Source organism: Xenopus laevis, chromosome 1S (genome assembly GCF_017654675.1).
Source record: "Xenopus laevis strain J_2021 chromosome 1S, Xenopus_laevis_v10.1, whole genome shotgun sequence".
Classification (NCBI taxonomy): domain Eukaryota; kingdom Metazoa; phylum Chordata; class Amphibia; order Anura; family Pipidae; genus Xenopus; species Xenopus laevis.
Genome location: NC_054372.1, coordinates 89,757,095 through 89,775,292, shown reverse-complemented (window position 1 = coordinate 89,775,292; position 18,198 = coordinate 89,757,095). Strand labels below are relative to the sequence as shown.

At 37.6% G+C, this 18,198-nt stretch overlaps 1 protein-coding gene across 6 annotated transcripts in view; it reads left to right on the top strand.

Moving 5' to 3' along the window:
• gng7.S (guanine nucleotide binding protein (G protein), gamma 7 S homeolog) overlaps positions 1-11,157 on the top strand; it is a 57,964-nt gene extending 46,807 nt beyond the window's left edge. For 2 of the 6 annotated variants that reach the window (XM_041572664.1, XM_041572660.1), the window contains exons 2-5: positions 3,109-3,176; positions 4,225-4,354; positions 7,739-7,859; positions 8,289-11,157. In XM_041572664.1, the coding sequence (XP_041428598.1) occupies positions 7,779-7,859; positions 8,289-8,414 (207 nt within the window). In that variant the 5' untranslated portion in view covers positions 3,109-3,176; positions 4,225-4,354; positions 7,739-7,778 and the 3' untranslated portion in view covers positions 8,415-11,157. 6 annotated transcript variants of the gene reach the window in all.
• Positions 11,158-18,198: the final 7,041 nt, after the last annotated feature.

Here is an 18,198-nt window from a genome sequence, read left to right as displayed (position 1 = left end):
GCTTGCATTTGCAAGCAAACAATGCAGGTGACAACTTTTAACTCCATTATCTTTTTGTGATTGGAGAGCTATACAACAGTAACATCAAAAAAAGAAATTGTTTTAAAGTAATAAAAATATAATGCAGTATTACCCTGCACTGGTAAACTTGCTATGTTTGCTTCAGAAACATTAATATTTATATAAATATGCTGCTGTGTAGCCATGGGGGCAGCCATTCAAAGGCTCAGGTTATACAGCAGATAGCAGATAAGCTCTGTAGAACATAATGGTGTTATCGGTTATGCACTCATCCACACATGTACCATATAACCTTTTTTCAATTTCTGTCATTGCTACACAGCAGTTTGTTAATATGAACTATAGTGGGATTTCTAAAGCAAACACATCAGTTTTTACCAGTGCAGTTTTACCAGTGTTCATTTATCTAACCTACTAACCTGGTTTTCCCATTAGAGCAATGGCACATTGGGTGATTTGAGACAAATGCTCTAAAAATAAACTTTCATTGAGACAAATTGGAATCACTTTAAATAAAACATTGGAAATTAGCTTTTTCCAGTAATATTGCATAATTTTGAGACTTACATACAAGCAAAATAGGCCTTACATGAAAATATGCACTTTGTGAACACTGCAACTACCCAATCCTCCTCAACCATGCTCCAGTTATCAAGCTTTTCCATCTCAGGGTATGTCATGGGCAGTATCCCTGTCCTTTATTATTAAAGGAATAGTTCAGACAGATGTCTAATAAAACAGCCAGAATCCAACTTCCTGCTTTTCAGCTCTATAACTCTGAGTTAGTCAGCGACTTGAAGGGGGGCCACATGGTACATTTCTGTTCTGTGAGTTTGTATTTGATCCTCAGCATTCAGCTCAGATTCAAAAGCAACAGATATGACCCACGTGGCCCCCCCTCAAGTCTCTGATTGGTTACTGCCTGGTAGCCAGGATAACCAGTCAGTGTAAACCAAGAGTTGAAAAGCAGGAAGTAGAGTTCTGACTGACATGTTATACATCAAATCACTCCAGCCTTTAGACATTACATTTTTGGCTAACTAACTATATTAGAAACATTATTTATTTTGCACAGCCTATCTATTTACCCAGTTTTTATTTTTACACTGAACAATTCCTTTAAAGCATTGTTCTCTCTTGATGGCACCCTGCATACATATTAGAAGAGAATTGCTTTCCCTTTTTTTTTCATGATTACAGGATCAAATATTTTACTCACCATCAATTATCAATCAAAAGCATTTACTTATATTCTGTACATATATTTTTTCTCTAAAAATTGTTGTTGTTTTTAAATTTTGATTTGTTCTCTTAAATAAAAGTACAGTCTTCTAAGCATTACTGCCTATATCGGGGCCTGGTTCCAAGATATCAATGATTGTTAAGTTATACTCTTGGGCAGTTTGGCCATGCTGGATCATTTGGCCTTTATCTTTATAAATCGATAATATTGGGTTATTGGTTAACTAGCATTCATTTCCATTTTGACTGAAGTTGATGGGCCAAAATAGAACCAGCTGTAGTGATTGAAGATATTCATTTATAATTACTTTTAAATGAGAACTATACCCTGAAAATGAGTATCTCTATAAGTGTCATATTTTGAATACTGAACTACCTAGCAGAAACCATCGTGCAACTCCTACTACCACTACTATTGAGCAGTGAGATACGATTACCAATTGGCTTACCTCTAAGTTGTCCCAGGAGTTTCCCATCTTGGATTTTGTAAGGAGTGTCTGTGACATGCACATGCTCTGAGCAGCCGTTGAGAAATTACGCTTAGGGTTTTGTCTCAAACCATCAAGCATAAAATGAGATTTGCCTGTCATATAAACCAATGCTACAAGGCTGCTTATTAAATTCTGATCCAAATTGAGCTGGGCTCAGTATCTTGTGCATCAGTCCCCAAGTTTAACAACTGACAGCAGCACAGAGCATTTGCAGTGAATCAGCAGAAAAGAAAATGGGGAGCTACTGGGGCATCTTTGGAGGCCCAGATCTTTACTGCTAAAGGGCTGTGGTTGTATAATGTATAATATTTCTGTCCTACATTTTTTCTGTTAAGCTTTCGTTCTCCTTTAAGTATCTGGGTGTGGAGAATGTACCTTATTCTTTTATCATTCATATAAGCTATGCGTTGTAGGTTTTCTTTCTGTTGTCTCTCTTGTGACATTGCTTGAAAAGTCACATAATTTGTGCTTTCCAGAGTGGCTGGTTTTATTGTGCACTGGCACAGTGCTCATTCATTCTTTCCACTTAATCATTTGGTCTTTCTTGAAACATCTGTTATCATTATACTTACCTTAAAAATACAGATATTTCACTGTAACAGTTTGCCACAGGTATTATATATTTCATTCTGAATTTGCCATAGAATTATATTATGTACTACTTGACAATGATTTAATTGTTTCTCAGTAGTTATTGCACCATAACTATTTTAATAACAAAGTTTTGGGCTCTGCTAACATATTAGAAAATCAGAATATAAAAACTTTATTGAATATATTCACTTGAAAAATTACAGTTTGTGAGTTTAGAAGCGCAAAAAACCTTGAAAAACTCGAAAATCTTGAATTTTGCCTAGGACAACTCCCATTGACTTCTACATGAATTTACAAGCTTTAAGATGCCAAATTTTTACATTTGTGTTTTTGAGTTTAGTTTTCTGTGCTTAATAAAAACAAATAACATTCACATTTTTAACTTATAATTCAAATTTGTGAGGTTTTTGTGCAAGACATTTCAAATTGTGGCAAAAATTCTATTTCAAACACTAATAAATAACCCCCTAAATGTAATCATAGAAACTATCACCTCAATGGCATTTTAATTTAAAGCAAAAGGGTTTTTTTGATTGGCACTTTTAATAGTGCTTTGCAAATTTTAGTTCCAAGTCTCTAGTCATCGTCACACTTGCCCAGTAGGGAACAACTTCACAATGCTTTCTCTATTTTCTCCTTTTCTCTGACACAGTGGGGGGATTCTCTTCTTGTGCACAAACTCATGTGACAGTGATGTCATAAAAACAGCCTTTTCAGTACGGGAAATCACAGACTTTTGAATCTATTTTCTGTTTTATAGCTTTAACGTGAGCAAGTGCGAAAGAACTATCAGCAGACAAACAAACTGTAATGCCTTGATCTCAAAAGGTCAGTCTTTTGTCTCAGTTTATTTCCAGATGACCTATATACTTTACTGGGCCTGATAGAATCTATTTTTAGATATCTTGTGGGCGCTAGTTTTAAGCAATTATAATTAAAAGGATCATTTGGTCTTGGCTATTTGAATAACTGATTCATAGATATTAGTTAACATCCATGACATAAGCATATTTTCTCTATGCTGCAGTGATATATTTATGAAGATTCTAGTTGTTTAACTGAATTTTATTTGAGTACATCTTGATAATGCAGTTGAGTGTACTGTAAAGGAATGTACAAATCCAGATTCAAATACAAGTTAATATAGAATGCTGTGCACATTTTAACTAGGCAACTGTGATACAAATGTAACCCCTGTGGTGGCAGGCCTAGAATATTTAGGTTAACATCTTTAGCATGTTTATAATGTATATCCATATTTTTATTGAGCCCCAAACATATTTTTAAACTTTGTACAACGTGTAGAAAATCAAGATTACAGATTCATTCAGGAATGTAAATAAAATTGAGCAAGCTTAGGAAACACCTTGACACGCATAGTTTATATGACTGCAGTCGTTTTGTTAACAAAACATCACAGTGACAACAATGCAGAAATTACAGAAATTAGTATCGGTATGTAGATCAGGTTGCATGCAAGGACCCTTAACTAGAGCTGCAGCTTCAAGGGTATGGCCCATGGATGGGCTTAAAAAAGGTATAAAAAATTCCCCCCCTCCAAATTTTTAAAGCCTCCAACCTGCTGCAGAACACTTTCTGCAAAATCAGCCTCAGTTTCAGATAGGGTTCAAATTACCCGAGCAGCCATGTATCGATTTGAATAACTTTGACTGAATATAAATAGGGGTGGTCTGAATAAAAATAGGAGTAATAAAAAGTAGCAATAGTAATACATTTCTAGCCTTACAGAGTATTTGTTTTAGATGGGGGTCAGTGACCATTCTATAACATACTAAAAGTTAACATAAAGGTGAACCACCCCTTTAAAGAAAGTAAAAATTTGATTTTATTTTTTTGACTTTATATGCCGTTAAAGACAAGTTGATCCAGGGATTGTGGTCCAATTGCCATCTTGGAGTCAGGAACAAATGATTTCACCCAATGAGGCAAATTAAAAAGGCTTTAGATGGAGTTTTTTGCATTCCTCTGGATCAATTAACAGTTAGGTAAGTTTAAGCTTGATGAACCTGTCTTTTTTTCAAACTTACTATGTTACTACAGAGCTGTCAACTTCAGTCTAATTCAAAAATATTGGAAATCAATCAAAAGTCGTCAGAATGTAGAAGAGTGACGGGTGATCCTGGGACTGCTGCCCCCAATGCAGCCCCCCTCCTGTGCGTCAGAGTGGGTCAAAGGGGGACTGCATCACTAGTGCAATGAAGGCTGTAGCTCTATTGACACTAGCAGAACCACATTTCCAGTTTAACAAAAATGAAAATTTGCCTCTTAAAGTTACAGGGGGCGGCTTTTTGTTGTCCCTGGTAATTGTCTGCTCACTGCTGCCTGAGGCAGGAGACCTGACCTGGGAAACAAAGCTGAAAATCTGGTCACTCCAGAAAAAAAGGGAGGGGGTTGAAGCTCCATTACTATGTATAGAATTCCTAGCATAGTCATTCCTGTCCTTGGTTAGGCACACTATTCAGAACTTATTTTGGTTCTTTTTACACAAAACTGTAAATTCATATTCGAAAGCAGAATTGTTCTGTAGTAACTCAGGAACATCTGTGGCCCTGCAAGAGACTTTGTATCAAATGTTTCCCTGTCCAACCCCGTAGTGGTGCCATGACTTTTTCATGTAACATGATTTTATTAAATTCACGTGGAATAGTGACTATTCTGGCCGGACAACACTGGTCTAGTTGAAGAAAATAGGAAGCAAGTTACCGAACGAACCTAATTCTTTTGAAACGGGGATATTTACACGGATCAACAACCTTTACCCGCCCACCTCCCAACCCACACCCTGTGATTCCGCAATTGTCCACCATCTTTATAGGCAGGAGCTGACCTAATGACGTTGACATAAGGGGCGGAGCGGCAACATGACGTTACCAAAGGGTAGGGGCCTTGCCTGATTTCTGCCCAACCACCCACCCGAACGCAGACGTGTGGCTCGGTTTTTTCCACCCGGAACTCGCCCGGCCTGCAGGTAAAGCTGGGTCCCGCAGGTTTTGGCCCAGGCAGCGCAGCATTAGTGTGTATTGGCAAATGTTCTTTCATATACGGCCATACAGCGATTTATAGAAGCAGCTCCTCGAATTGTATCATTTGCTTTGTTAAAACATTGCGTTGACACCCGTCCTTGGTGTTCCACCATTATAGAAAGGGATCTCTGCTGCCCTCGGCCTCCCACAGCAGCAGATTCCACACTTAATTCACAGTGACACTTCGGTACTATGTCTGTTGTGCGTTTATAGTCGGTGTGTGTGATCAGTGAACGTGTGGCCCATTTGTATTTAAGTGGGTGTCTAAGCGCAGTGACGGCAGCTTCTCAGCTCTAATTATATCCCGTGCTTTATATTATAAGCTTCACGTGCAAATACAGGGCATTAGGCTGTTTATTTGGTAACCGAGTTCCACCCAGATATGTGAGGAATGTGATGCCGGTGCATATTTAGCTTGTTACTTCCTGACATTATATGTCATAAAATGGGAAAGAGAAAGGGCAGAGACTGGCAGCAGAGACAACAGTTGCCTTCCTACCTGGTGGTTTACTCATTGGCATTAATATATCTGCACCCTGAACAGGTCTTGACTAGTCACTGTATTTTATAACACTATATTTACATGACCTTTGTGGGAAGGTGGAGAAGTGGCACATCTGGTTTAGATTCCATAGGAAATATCAGCATCCCATTCCCAGCTCCGGTGTTTGGCAAAACAATAAACACCTTTCCCACGCGTCGCTGTAGGCAATTTTGTTTGTAATGTTAACAGTATCTTTGAAGCCTTATGGATTGTTATTCACCTATGCCAACATTAATTTCATTGATGTGATGCTAAAAATGTTTATTATGTACATGCCATCCAGGTCCGGACTGAGAATCAAAATAGGCCCTGGCATTTCAGGTACACAGAGGCCCAAAGAGCCCCCACCAGCCCACTAAATACTGACTTTCTATGGCACCTTATAGCAGCCCCTCTGGCATTTGCCAGAACCCACAGATTGCCAGTCTGGGCCTGATGCCATCTAAGCAGCCCTGGAATGGCAATCTGTGGGTTCTGGCAAATGGCAGAAGGGCTGCTGTAAGTTGCCATAGACAGTCCTTATTTCTTGGGCTGTTTGAGCTGCTGTGTGGCCTGTTTGGGCCTCTGTGTACCTGAAATGCTAGGGCCTATTTTGAATCTCAGTCCAGACCTGCATCTAAGGGCCATAGTGTGTTTGTGTGGTGAACAAGCTAAAATGTTTCACTGACTACATATTTCAGGTTATTTATAATATTAAAGGAGAAGGAAAGGTTAAACCTAAGTAAGCCTTATCAGAAAGGTCCACCTAAATATACCAGTAAACCCTCAAAGTAGTGCTGCTCTGAATCCTCTTTTAAAAGAAACACAGCTTTGCTTTCCTTCTATTGTGTACACATGGGCTTCTGTATCAGACTTCCTGTCTTCAGCTTAAACCTCCTTGCATGCTCATTGCTCCCCTTCCCTTCGCCTGCTATCCTAAACAAACAGAGAACTTCTAGAGCTTTTTACTCCGGTATGGTAAAAACATTCTACAGAATAAATATAACATTCTATCTTGCACTATTGCAGCTAATCTATTGGCAATAAAATGCCTCTGTAGCTTTCCTTCCCCTTTAAGGTGGCTATATAGGAGCCAATGTATGGGCCCTGTGTAACTGGCCGAAAATTGGCCAGATATCAGGCAAATTCCATCAGACAAATACTGCATTGGCACATTGATGCTGACCTCTCTCAAAAGGCACAAATCTTGCCTTGTATGGTCATCTTAAGTAATTTCTCCAAGATCCTGCAGAAAAACATTAATTAGCATGACCCGTCAGTGTTAAATTACAAGAAAATCGTGATACATTGAGGTGTGCCAAATTGTTGGGGGCTGTCCAGTAAATCCAATTAGGGCCAATTCAGCACTGTCAGCCATTTTACAGTATTCCCATATGTCCTTGGCTTTTTCCCCCTGATTTTACTGTAATGCGCCTCCGTGAGTGTAATTCCATTCTACTCTTTCCATTCCACTCTTTGTTTTCAATCTGGGCTGATGCAGTTTGCGCCTAAAAGAAGCACTGACCCAGGGTAAAAACGTAGTGATTGGATCCACTGTACAGGTGCCTAACATGTTGGCAACCCCCCCAGTGAATCTGCCTTTTCTTGTCCATTTAACTGAGAGGGCTTTGTAAAGGCTGGACTTCACCACTTTTTATATTGCACCCTTCATACAGGGACAAAAAAAGTATTGCATTAGCAGAAACTGGCAATTTACTCTAGTAAACCGTGCAATAACCTTTGCTTATAAGCCTGTATTAAAGACCTATAAATTTTAACTGTTAAATAAACTTTTTGTTCTACATTTATCGTTTCTTTTACAGGATTTTCTCACATTTTTGGCTTAAGAACTGATGGCAAATAATGTCAACCTCTAATAACATAGCACAGGCTCGGAAGCTGGTGCAGCAGCTGAGACTTGAGGCTGGAATAGAGAGAGTTAAGGTACTATATTGTAGTAAATTTTGGGGAAATGTAGTTACATTGGGTTGGCATGGGTACCTGGACAAGCAACAGTTTAGCAGAAGTTTATCGATATTGTTCTAACTGCACTTTATTGAAAAATAGTCTTTGACTGTTTTGTTTTATAACCACTTTGTTAAATGTGCATGAGCTCTAAATAATGTAATACTTGGACTCTGCTGAGCATTTTTTGTAGACACGAGTACCAGTAGCTCATCCTTCTGTTTTGATCACTAAAGGTGTCTTTAAGTACAGTCAGTGATTGATTACTACAAACTACGAATTTTGCCAATTCATTTCTATAAATATGAGTAGTTAAAACCTAATTAACGATTTCCATTATTGCAGTTGATTTCAGGAACAGTCATTTCCACATATATATTGTTGATGTACTCTTCTGCTTAATTTTAGGTCTCCAAAGCTGCCGCAGACCTTATGAACTACTGTGAGCAACATGCCAAAAATGACCCTCTGCTGGTTGGAATGCCAACTTCAGAGAATCCATTTAAAGATAAAAAGCCATGTTCCATTTTATAAATATCAGTTTCTGGACACCTCTGCGGTTCTCAGACCAGCTATAGATGTGTGATCATATATTTGGATTAAATCCAGTTTATTAGTAACCTGGAGATAACTCAGATTGCTTAAAGTTTTTGCAAAGTGCAAAACAGAAAGAAGAATTGCATATAAAAGGACCAGACCTTTTAAAATATTTTGAAAGGGTTCCATTGTGTTGTCATTAAGATGGCAAATGAAATACCTGGTGTGTTATCGTGTTAGTTTCTTTTCTGTTATGGTTTTTTTTTTTTTAAGATCTCTTGTATGTGTGACAAAGGAAAGCTGGCAGCAACATGTTCTGCAAGGGTTTACAGTCCGTATATAGGTCAATTGTCTTTTGTACTAATTTAATTACAACAACAAAATTAAGGTTCTTTCATGAATCTCAACACTCCCAAATCATGTGCAGACATTGTCGTAATCATTTCATCTATAAGTCTTGGAGCATAAAAAAAGAGAAGAAATGTAAAAAAGGGGGCAACCTTAAATTCAATGTATATTGCTATATGACAGTGTGATTTATATTCTTAATGAAATCACGTTATGTATTTACATTTAAAGCATCACTGATTATAGCCTTTTTGTAGTTGTAACACTTTTCTTTCATAGTGTGCCAAGAATTTGCTGTAGCTACATACAGCAGGATGTTTATAATTGTGTTACGGTCTGGAACATAGTCTTCCTTGTACCGCTTCTAACAGTATCGGACATATTGAGTGTATTGGGAAATCTCCATATTGTATATAAATATGGTACTTTACTCTAGGCTTGCCAGGCCCTAACGTGAGAAATGCATGGGAATATTTCCTGTTCCTTTAATTAGATGTTTAGATACACAAATGCGCTAAATGGTACATGATAATTCCACTGTAGGTGCTAGTGTTTTAATTGTGCAGAGGTCTGTGGGAAAGGCAGAATTTGTTCTGAATAGCAATTATACTTTTGTTTGTAGTTCTTTTATTTAAAGGTTGGGGGGGGGGTTAGGATTCCACTAAAAAACTATTGCTGCCATTTGGTGTTATGAGTGTTCATTTCTAGGGATCTGGCTGGAGCAATGAGAAAGGAAGATGAATGCCAGTCAGTTGACCTATTTTATTATTTTCTGTTTTGGATTATAGTTTCTAGTCCAAGATGCAGCTAACTATATATAATGGACAAAATCCCTGTTCCATGGAGCTTTTACTCAATCGGTATTCCATCTTGAGTTTATAATGCCATTATGTGTCACGTGACACTTTGCACAGTATATATAGTAGCATTGCTGCTTAGTTTGCTTATGAGGCACTCCCCTGAAATCTCCACCCAAATTCTGTAATTAAATAATGAAAAGAAAATGTATTTCTAAGCAATTGTGCATTGTGTTTTTGCAGTTGTACAGTATGTAATTGCTACTGAAAGCAGCATCTGACTGGCTGTTTTCTCTTGTCTTGTGGCTCTGATTTTTGAAACAGTATAGCAATAACCGATGGTGTGGACTGACTATATTGTTTAAAGAGTCTGAACCAAAGAACAGATAGGGAATTACAATCACTTTTTTTAATTAGTGTATTTTGAAAAGTTATCCAGAATTAAGTTTTACTTTGTTATGCAAAAACAGTTTTTGAATGGGGATCCTTTTTATTTTCTTTATCAAACCTGCTACAATTAGCAGCTACTATGCTTTGTGTGGGATGGAGATGTCTGTATATTGCAAACCAATGATATGGTAATGGCAATGGAGCCCCAGTTGAATAAAATGTTTGTTTTTGCAAAAGCTTTCAAAAAGAAATGTTTTCTTGCCCCACCGTGTTTTAATGATCATTGGAAGTCATCTGAAAGATTTGATTGCTTTGCAACAAATATTTTAAAATATTAACTCCCCGTGTAAAGCAATAAACTTTGATTATCTTACTTTTGCCGTTTAATATCTTCCAGCCTCTTGTAAGATATCAGTAGCACTGGAATATTACATTAAAAATAGAGACTAGGCACATTTAGCAGCAATAGTGGTTCCCCTTGATATGTTGGATTGAAATTGTTTGGTGGTGGTAACTTTGTAATGTTGCGGTTCTGTGTGGAAGCCTTGGCACATCCAGTGTCTTGCTTTAATCCATTAGTGTGTGAACATGAAGGGATTTTTATTGAGCTCTCAGAGGTTGCCCCCAGTATCCCACAATGGCCTACGGTTTAGTAGCTCATCAAAAACTGGCAAGTTCATGAAATCAGTAAGTGAGCTCCATTGCACATACTTACCCAGCACATTTTTTTTAACAATGTTCTTTACAGTTCACAAGTGTTTTTGAATAAATGGTTCCCTTATACAGAAAACAGGGATATATTCCAAAATGAGCTGTATTCCAGGTAATCACTAGATTTTATCTGCAAATAGGCTTGCTGAATAATAAATCCATCAATGCATTCTATTATGTCTTTGTTATACAAACTTGTGTATTTTTTTTTTTTTCGTTTTGTTTTTAAGGAAAAAATCATTCAAGCTGCTTTCCCCAGAATAAGTGATATTTTCCTGATGTATTCTCCATGTCATGCTGAATTTCTGTACAATACACTAAGTCAGATATTTGTATATTGTTCCTTACAGAGTTATCTGTGGGATTTTATTGTTATTATTCTTTGCATTTCTCAGTGTGCCAAACACTTTTTTGCACAGTGATAAAATATTTTGTGGTATTGCTGTTACAATGTTGACTTAAGAATATAATAAACCTATTCACCATTTTACTTACCCAGGTTGTCGTCTCCATTTACATATAGCTCTCATCTGTTTACTTTGTTTAATCATAGGAAAAACAAGTTACAAGATATATTCTAATAAATGTTTACAAATAAATTGTGTAAAATTTTGTTCTGGTGAACAATCTGAAACCAACTGAACTGGAAATAGGGTTTAAAGGTTAACAACCCCTTTAATGTATATTGGTAAGTTGCTCATACTTTCATTCTTTATTTTAGGGTGGAGATCCCTTTTAATATATTAGCTTGTTTATACATTAAAATAGTTTTGTGTAAGGGTTTAGTAAGGTGTTTTTTTTTTATCTACTTCACCCTGGGCCCCCCTGCAAAAATTCTTCAGAGGTGCCTGATGCTCAGGAATTGACCTTAAAGGAGAAGGAAAGCTACGGAGGCATTTTATTGCCAATAGATTAGCTGCAATAGTGCAAGCTAGAATGCTATATTTATTCTGTAGAATGTTTTACCATACCTGAGTAAAAAGCTCTAGAAACTCTCTGTTTGTTTAGGATAGGAGCTGCAGTATTAACATGGTGTGACATCACTTCCTGCCTGAGTCTCTCCCTGCTCTGGGCTCAGATTACAGTAGAAAAGGGAGGGGGTGGGGAAGAGGAGCAAACTGAGCATGCTCTTGCCCAGGGCAGTGAGGTTTAAGCTGAAGGCAGGAAGTCTGATACAGAAGTCCATGTGTACACAATAGAAGGAAAGAAATGCAGTGTTTCTTTTGACAGGGGACTCAGAGTAGCACTACTTTGGGGGTTTACTGGTATATTTAGATGGACCTTTCTGATAAGGCTTACTTAGTTTTAACCTTTCCTTCTCCTTTAATCCCTCTGCTCACTTGTGTGTGCTTCTGCCCCAGCAGTCATACACATTGTATGTACAGTTGTGCAGAATAATAGCAGTGTGTTCAAAAAACTGAATAAAGCTCAAGATCCTTATAATAGCTTTTATTTTCATATACGCAAATGCATTGGGAACACTGCACATTCTATTCCAAATCAAGACATGAAGAAAAATGTTAATCCTTTGCAGAAAGTGAAGAAAGGGAAATATAAGGCTGTTCTAAAAAATAGTCGTATCTGCATTCTTCTTTACAAATTTAAACATTCATGGGGTTATTTATTAAAACAATTTCGACCAAACTCCTTTCAGATTATTGCCCGACAACCACATAACCCAGTGCAGATTATGATATCTTCCGGTTGTGAAAGGGACAACTGTCATTGACTTTTACGTGAAATTGGCAGATTTGAGATGGAGTACTTTTTGATTCGGACTTTTAGCAGCCTCTGCGCTTACTAATCTAAATTTGAGGTTGGGGGGGGTTTTCCTTTAAAAGTCTGACGAGAAAAATTCTGACTTTAGTAAATAACCCCCTAACTGTATAAACTAAAAAATGTTTCAAGGTTTTGATTCCCTTGGCATCACTGAACTAATATTTAGTTATACCAGTGTTTCTGAGAACTGCTGCACATCTGTGTTCCATGGAGTCAACCAACTTCTGGCACCTGTTACATTCCACAATTCTTCTGAATTTCTTGGTTTTGACTCAGAAATAGTATTTTTTTATGTCACCCACAATTTTTCTATTGGATTAAGGTCCAGGGATTGGACTGGTCACTCCATAGCATCAATCTTGTTGGTCTGAAACCAAGATGTTGCTTGTCAACTGGTGTGTTCGGACATTGTGCTGTTGAAACATTTCAAGGGCATTTCCTCTTCTGCATAAGGCAAAATGACCTCTTCAAGTATTTGATGTATTGAAACTGATCCATGATCCCTGGTATGTGATAAATAGGCCCAACACCATAGTATGAGAAACATCCCCATATCATGATGCTTGTGCCACCATGTCTTCACTGTCTTCACACTGTACTGTGGCTTGAATTCAGTGTTTGGGGGTCCTCTGACAAACTGTCTGCAGCCCCTCGACCCAAAAAGAACAATCTTACTTTTATCAGTCCACAAAATGTTGTGCCATTTCTCTTTAAGCCAGTCAATGTGTTCTTTGGCAAACTGTAACTTTCAACAATGGAACTTTGAGGGGACTTCTTGCTGATAACTTGACTTCACATAGACGTCTTCTAATTGTAACAGTACTCACAGGTAACTTTAAGCTGGCCACAGACTCGATTCGTACAATCAGATTTTTGCGTCTATGGCCAGCTTTTAGATTTTCTTTGATCTTCCTGGAGCTGATCGTTGACTGAGTCTTTGGCATTTTGGCGATTCTTCTATGCATTCTAATGCTAGTTTTCTTCCACGTCTTTCAGGTTTTGGTTGCCATTTTAAAGCATTTGCGAACATTTTAGCTGAGCAGCCTATCCTTTAATGCTCTATGGGGCAAATTCACTAAGATTCGTAGTTGCGCCAGGCGTAACTTCGCCGCACTTCGCCAGGCGTAGTTTCGCCAGCACTCCACAAATTCACTAAAATCCAAAGTTGCGCTCGGGGTAGCGTAAGGTTGCGAAGTTGCGCTAGCCTTGATTCGCTAAGCGAAGCGAAGTTACGCTAGCGATGGTTAATTTGCATACGGCGCGAAATTCAGATTTCAATGGAGGAATATGTAGCAGCACTACAAATGCCTGGGAAACCTTCAAAACATCAAATAAAATTTTTATTTTGCCCTGCACATGTGCCCACTGTATAGTTAAGTTGCCAAGAGTTAGGAAATGTAGGGGGGAAGGAGGGGAGCCCCAAAAAGATTTTCGATCTTTTTCAGCCTATCACCCATAATATAGAAAAAACGCCAGTGTTTTTTGGGACTTAGAAAAAATTTTAACTTTTTTTGAAGAAATCCCTATCTACTCTATTGCGCTTCGCCTGGTCTGAGGTGGCGAAGGAAGTCTAGCGTAAAAGGTAGAGTTCAAGAATTTGCGTAGTTTCGTCCGTTGCGCAAATTCGTCAGGCGTAAGGGTGCCAAGTTACGCTAGCGAAGTTACGCCAGCGTCCGTTAGTGAATTTGCAAAGTAACAGAAATGGCCAACGCTAGCGAATTGACGCTAGCGTTAGGCGCATAGTGAATTTGCCCCTCTGTTTTCCGCTCTCCAATCAACTTTTTAATCAAAGTACGCTTATCTTCTTAACAATGGCTGGAACAACCCTTTTGTACTCATGTTTTCAGAGAGAAATGCACTATAACCACGTGCACAACATTTGCTGCCTTCCCTCGTTATATAAGGGCCGTTATTGTTACCTGTTTTTTTTTACAGAATGAATGACCTCACTAATTGAATTCCACACTGCTATTATTTGAAACAAGCTATTATTATTTGGAAAAGCCTCAATTAATGATTCAATTACACAGAATCAGCAGCATGCATGTCATGACTGTTGGTTTTCTATTACTCTAATACACCTCCTAGTAAATTAATTGCCATGTAGAAAAATAATTTCTACCAAAAACAGTGATTGATTAGGTTAGTGAAGTCAGACTGCTATTATAGATAGAGTTCCTTTAGGAAGTTGGCCCTGCAGCCTGGCCCCCTTGCATTGTGGGGTCTGCTTTCAATATAGCCACTCTACCTACTTAAAATTTGCATGCCTGCTGGCACTCTATAGTTACGCCATTGCTGAGTTAGCTTTCATCTCAAGTAAGTACTCGTTTCCCTGGAACAATTCACCTGTACAAAATTATTTCCTATACTATGTCCATAAAGCTATACTGGTGCACCATAATGTAACCCAGAAGGCACTTCCTTTCAAAACTTCTCTCCTGTTCAAAATATTAAACATTGTTTTCTGGGAAAAAGCAAATCGTTGAAGTTTGGAAATTGACGCTTTCAAATACATGATGCACTTTAATGTAATTGATAACTGTTGTATCCTGCTCCGTACTTAAAATAATAACTTTTCATTTTAAAATATTTGAAATTTCCACTATTACACAAGTAAGCAGTAGATTTAATATGTCGTTTTTACTTCCTATTTTGCAGAAGAGGAAGTTGTTAATGTAGAAGTCAATTATGGAGCATGCTAGTGCATATATAATAAAATATACTTACATACACTACTCCAATATACCCAGAAGCAAGGCCACTTGTTCTCTATGGTCTCTGGAAGTACAATTTATTGCTTTCATTGTTTGTATTATTCTACTGTATAATATAATAATGCTGTTCTAATGTTCAGTTGGCTAACTATGTGTTTCAAAGTAGACATTTTCTGCGCTCAATACATCGACTGACAACTTGTCATTTGGGTGCTACAAGCCTCCAGCCAGCGGTCCAGTAAAATGTGCTCCAATAACATAGTTACCAAGCCAAGCACTACAATAGCTATTAAGGGGTGTTTCTGCCTATTTTACATTAGTTACATTTTACAAAATGTGTAGCTCTACTGACAGGCACAAGGTCAGCCTGAGTGCAGCTACAAGGTGCAGAGATCAGCACGAAAAACAGGAAGGCGTGAATGCATTTTCTAGCTGAACCCCACTCCGTGTAGCTGCACTCCAGGCCAATGCTGTGTCTGTCAGTGCAGCTACACAGAAGCATATAGGAGAGGATCTGCTTCTCTTCATACTTCACAGGATGCATATTGCCCACTATACCCGTATAAGCGACTTGGGTGTCTTTTTGGAAAAGCAAAATATCTAGGGCTGCAGGTAGTATTTCCTAATACATATACAGTATCTTGCAAATGTTAAAGGGGAAGTTCACCTTTAAGGTAAGTTTTAGTATTGAATGGCTCATTCTAAGCAACTTTTCAATTGGCATTCATGTTTTCTTTTTTTCATAGTTTTGGAATTATTTGCCTTCTTGTTCTGACTCTTTCCATCTTTCAAATGAGAGTCGCTGACCTCATGTAAGAAAAAACAAATGCTCTGTAAGGCTGCAAATGTATTAGTATTGCTTTTTATCCATATTCCATTCTGTTTTTAAAATCAATGCATGGTTGCTAGGGTAATTTGGATCTTAGCAACCAGATTGCAGAAATTGCAAACTGGTGAGCCATTGAATAAAAAGTCAAATAACTCAAAAACAACAAATAATAAAAACCATTTGCAAATTGTCTAAGAATTTCCCTCTCTACATCATTCTAAAGTTAATTTAAAGGTGGACAATCTATTTATGCTTTGACTGATTCACACATTTTACTGAATAACAACTTAGACTGAAAATTTAATTTCTTTAATGTGGCATTGAAAAACTCTTAAAAAGTCTGCAGTTTGTTGTACCTGCTTTGCACACAGGACTGGAGTGATTTTGCCAATTCCTCCAGACAGATTTGCTGCTCTAAGTCAGGTCTTTGTGGCTCTTCAACAAGTCAAGGCCAATTCATTTTATCTACTCGAGATCAAGGTTGAATTTAATAGGCACGTCAGCCCTCAATAAATCTGCAACCTGTTAGAATAAAAATCTAGGCAAGTTCCATTTATAAATGTCTTTGCCAAGACAACAGGTGAATGAAGCAAGTGCTTGCTACACAATTACAGGTAGTGCAGCTTTCAAGTATCTGCACGTTTCTCGAGTCTGATTGGGAGTGGTTTATACTGTCTGCAATTTCATTCCTTTGTGATTATTATCATGTTATTAAAAAGATTCCTTCATACATCTGCTCATCAAAATAAGAAATGCCAGGAATGTAAAGCTGGATATGCAGTTTGTCTGCCAAGTACTTAATTGTTGTGTGCATCTATTGTCCATACTGATTGTAGAATAATACACTTTAGCTAACTATAGCTTTAGTTCTAAGATGATACAACAGTATACCTAAAATGTGTCTGTTGCTAGCCTTTTGAGAATGGCTGATTTGATCAAATGATCCATAATTAGAAAGAGGCTTATTGACTGAATAAAGAGCAGGAGGGATGTCCGTAGTCAATACTACTATTTAGGGGGTTATTTATTAAAGTCTGAATGGTAAAAACTTGAATGTGAGTTTTTTTACTAGACAAACTCACATTTTTTTTTAAAATTTATTATACCCTGATGCTGCAAATAGCAAGAATTCGAAAATCCGCCATCTCAGACCTGTCGAGGTCCTGTATAAGTTAATGGCAGAGGCACCCATCTCAAATTGAAGTTATTGTGGTCTTCAGGGCGATTTGGGAAAAAAGCCAGAAAAATTTGAGCAATTTGGGAAAAAGGCCAAAACATTTTGCTCAAGTTTTTCCGTGAGTTATTAGAGTTATATTGAGTGATTTTATTAATAAATAAGCTAACACTGGGCATGGGTTGTGGTTGTTTTTAATAAAATATGAGATACATTCAGATTTTACTAAGTAAACCCCTTAGTATAATAGGGGAAGGAAAGAGAAAGCCCATAGGATATTTATCAGGTGTTTAGTGAAACAGTAGCAGTTTTATATTTGTTCCCTTTAAAAGCCTCTGTCATACAATGATGTGCTTGTTCCACCCACTCAGCTTCTGCCACACTGACGTATCTGCTGCTCCCCCCCATCTACTCACTGTTATAAAACAAGTCAAAATGCATGCATTATATTGCCCCTGTTTATGCAAGAGTATTCATATACATGCGTGTGAGTGAGTTTCAGTGTTACAGAGTAGTGGGAGGTTTGTGTCGATTAGTGTAACTGTGTCAGTATTGGTTGGGGAATCAGATCCACTAAGAATATGGCTTTGTTTTGCAATACCAGTCAATTATACTGTATGTGAATTGTACCTCACTATAAAACATATTATACTATATATATATATATATATATATATATATATATATATATATATATATACTGTATATACAGGCACAACTCGTATAGAGGTTTGTAAACTCGTATATACAGAGTATTTTATTTTTTTTTTTGCTTTATTGTAAATAGCCAATATATTGTCATCTCTCAGTGGGTCTGTATAGGCCTCTTTTATCACTCAATCATTGGATCAGCCTGACTTTCCCCAGTACATACTGTATGTGGGTAGTAGCTGTGTAAAAAATCTGCTTGCTTCATGACTTCCCCAAGGATTGGATTTTTACATGTACGGCCAACTCAATTCAGGAGGTATATTATATATTTGCAATGGATATAGAAATAATATATATTCATTAATCTGTGTATTAAAGGTGTATGTAC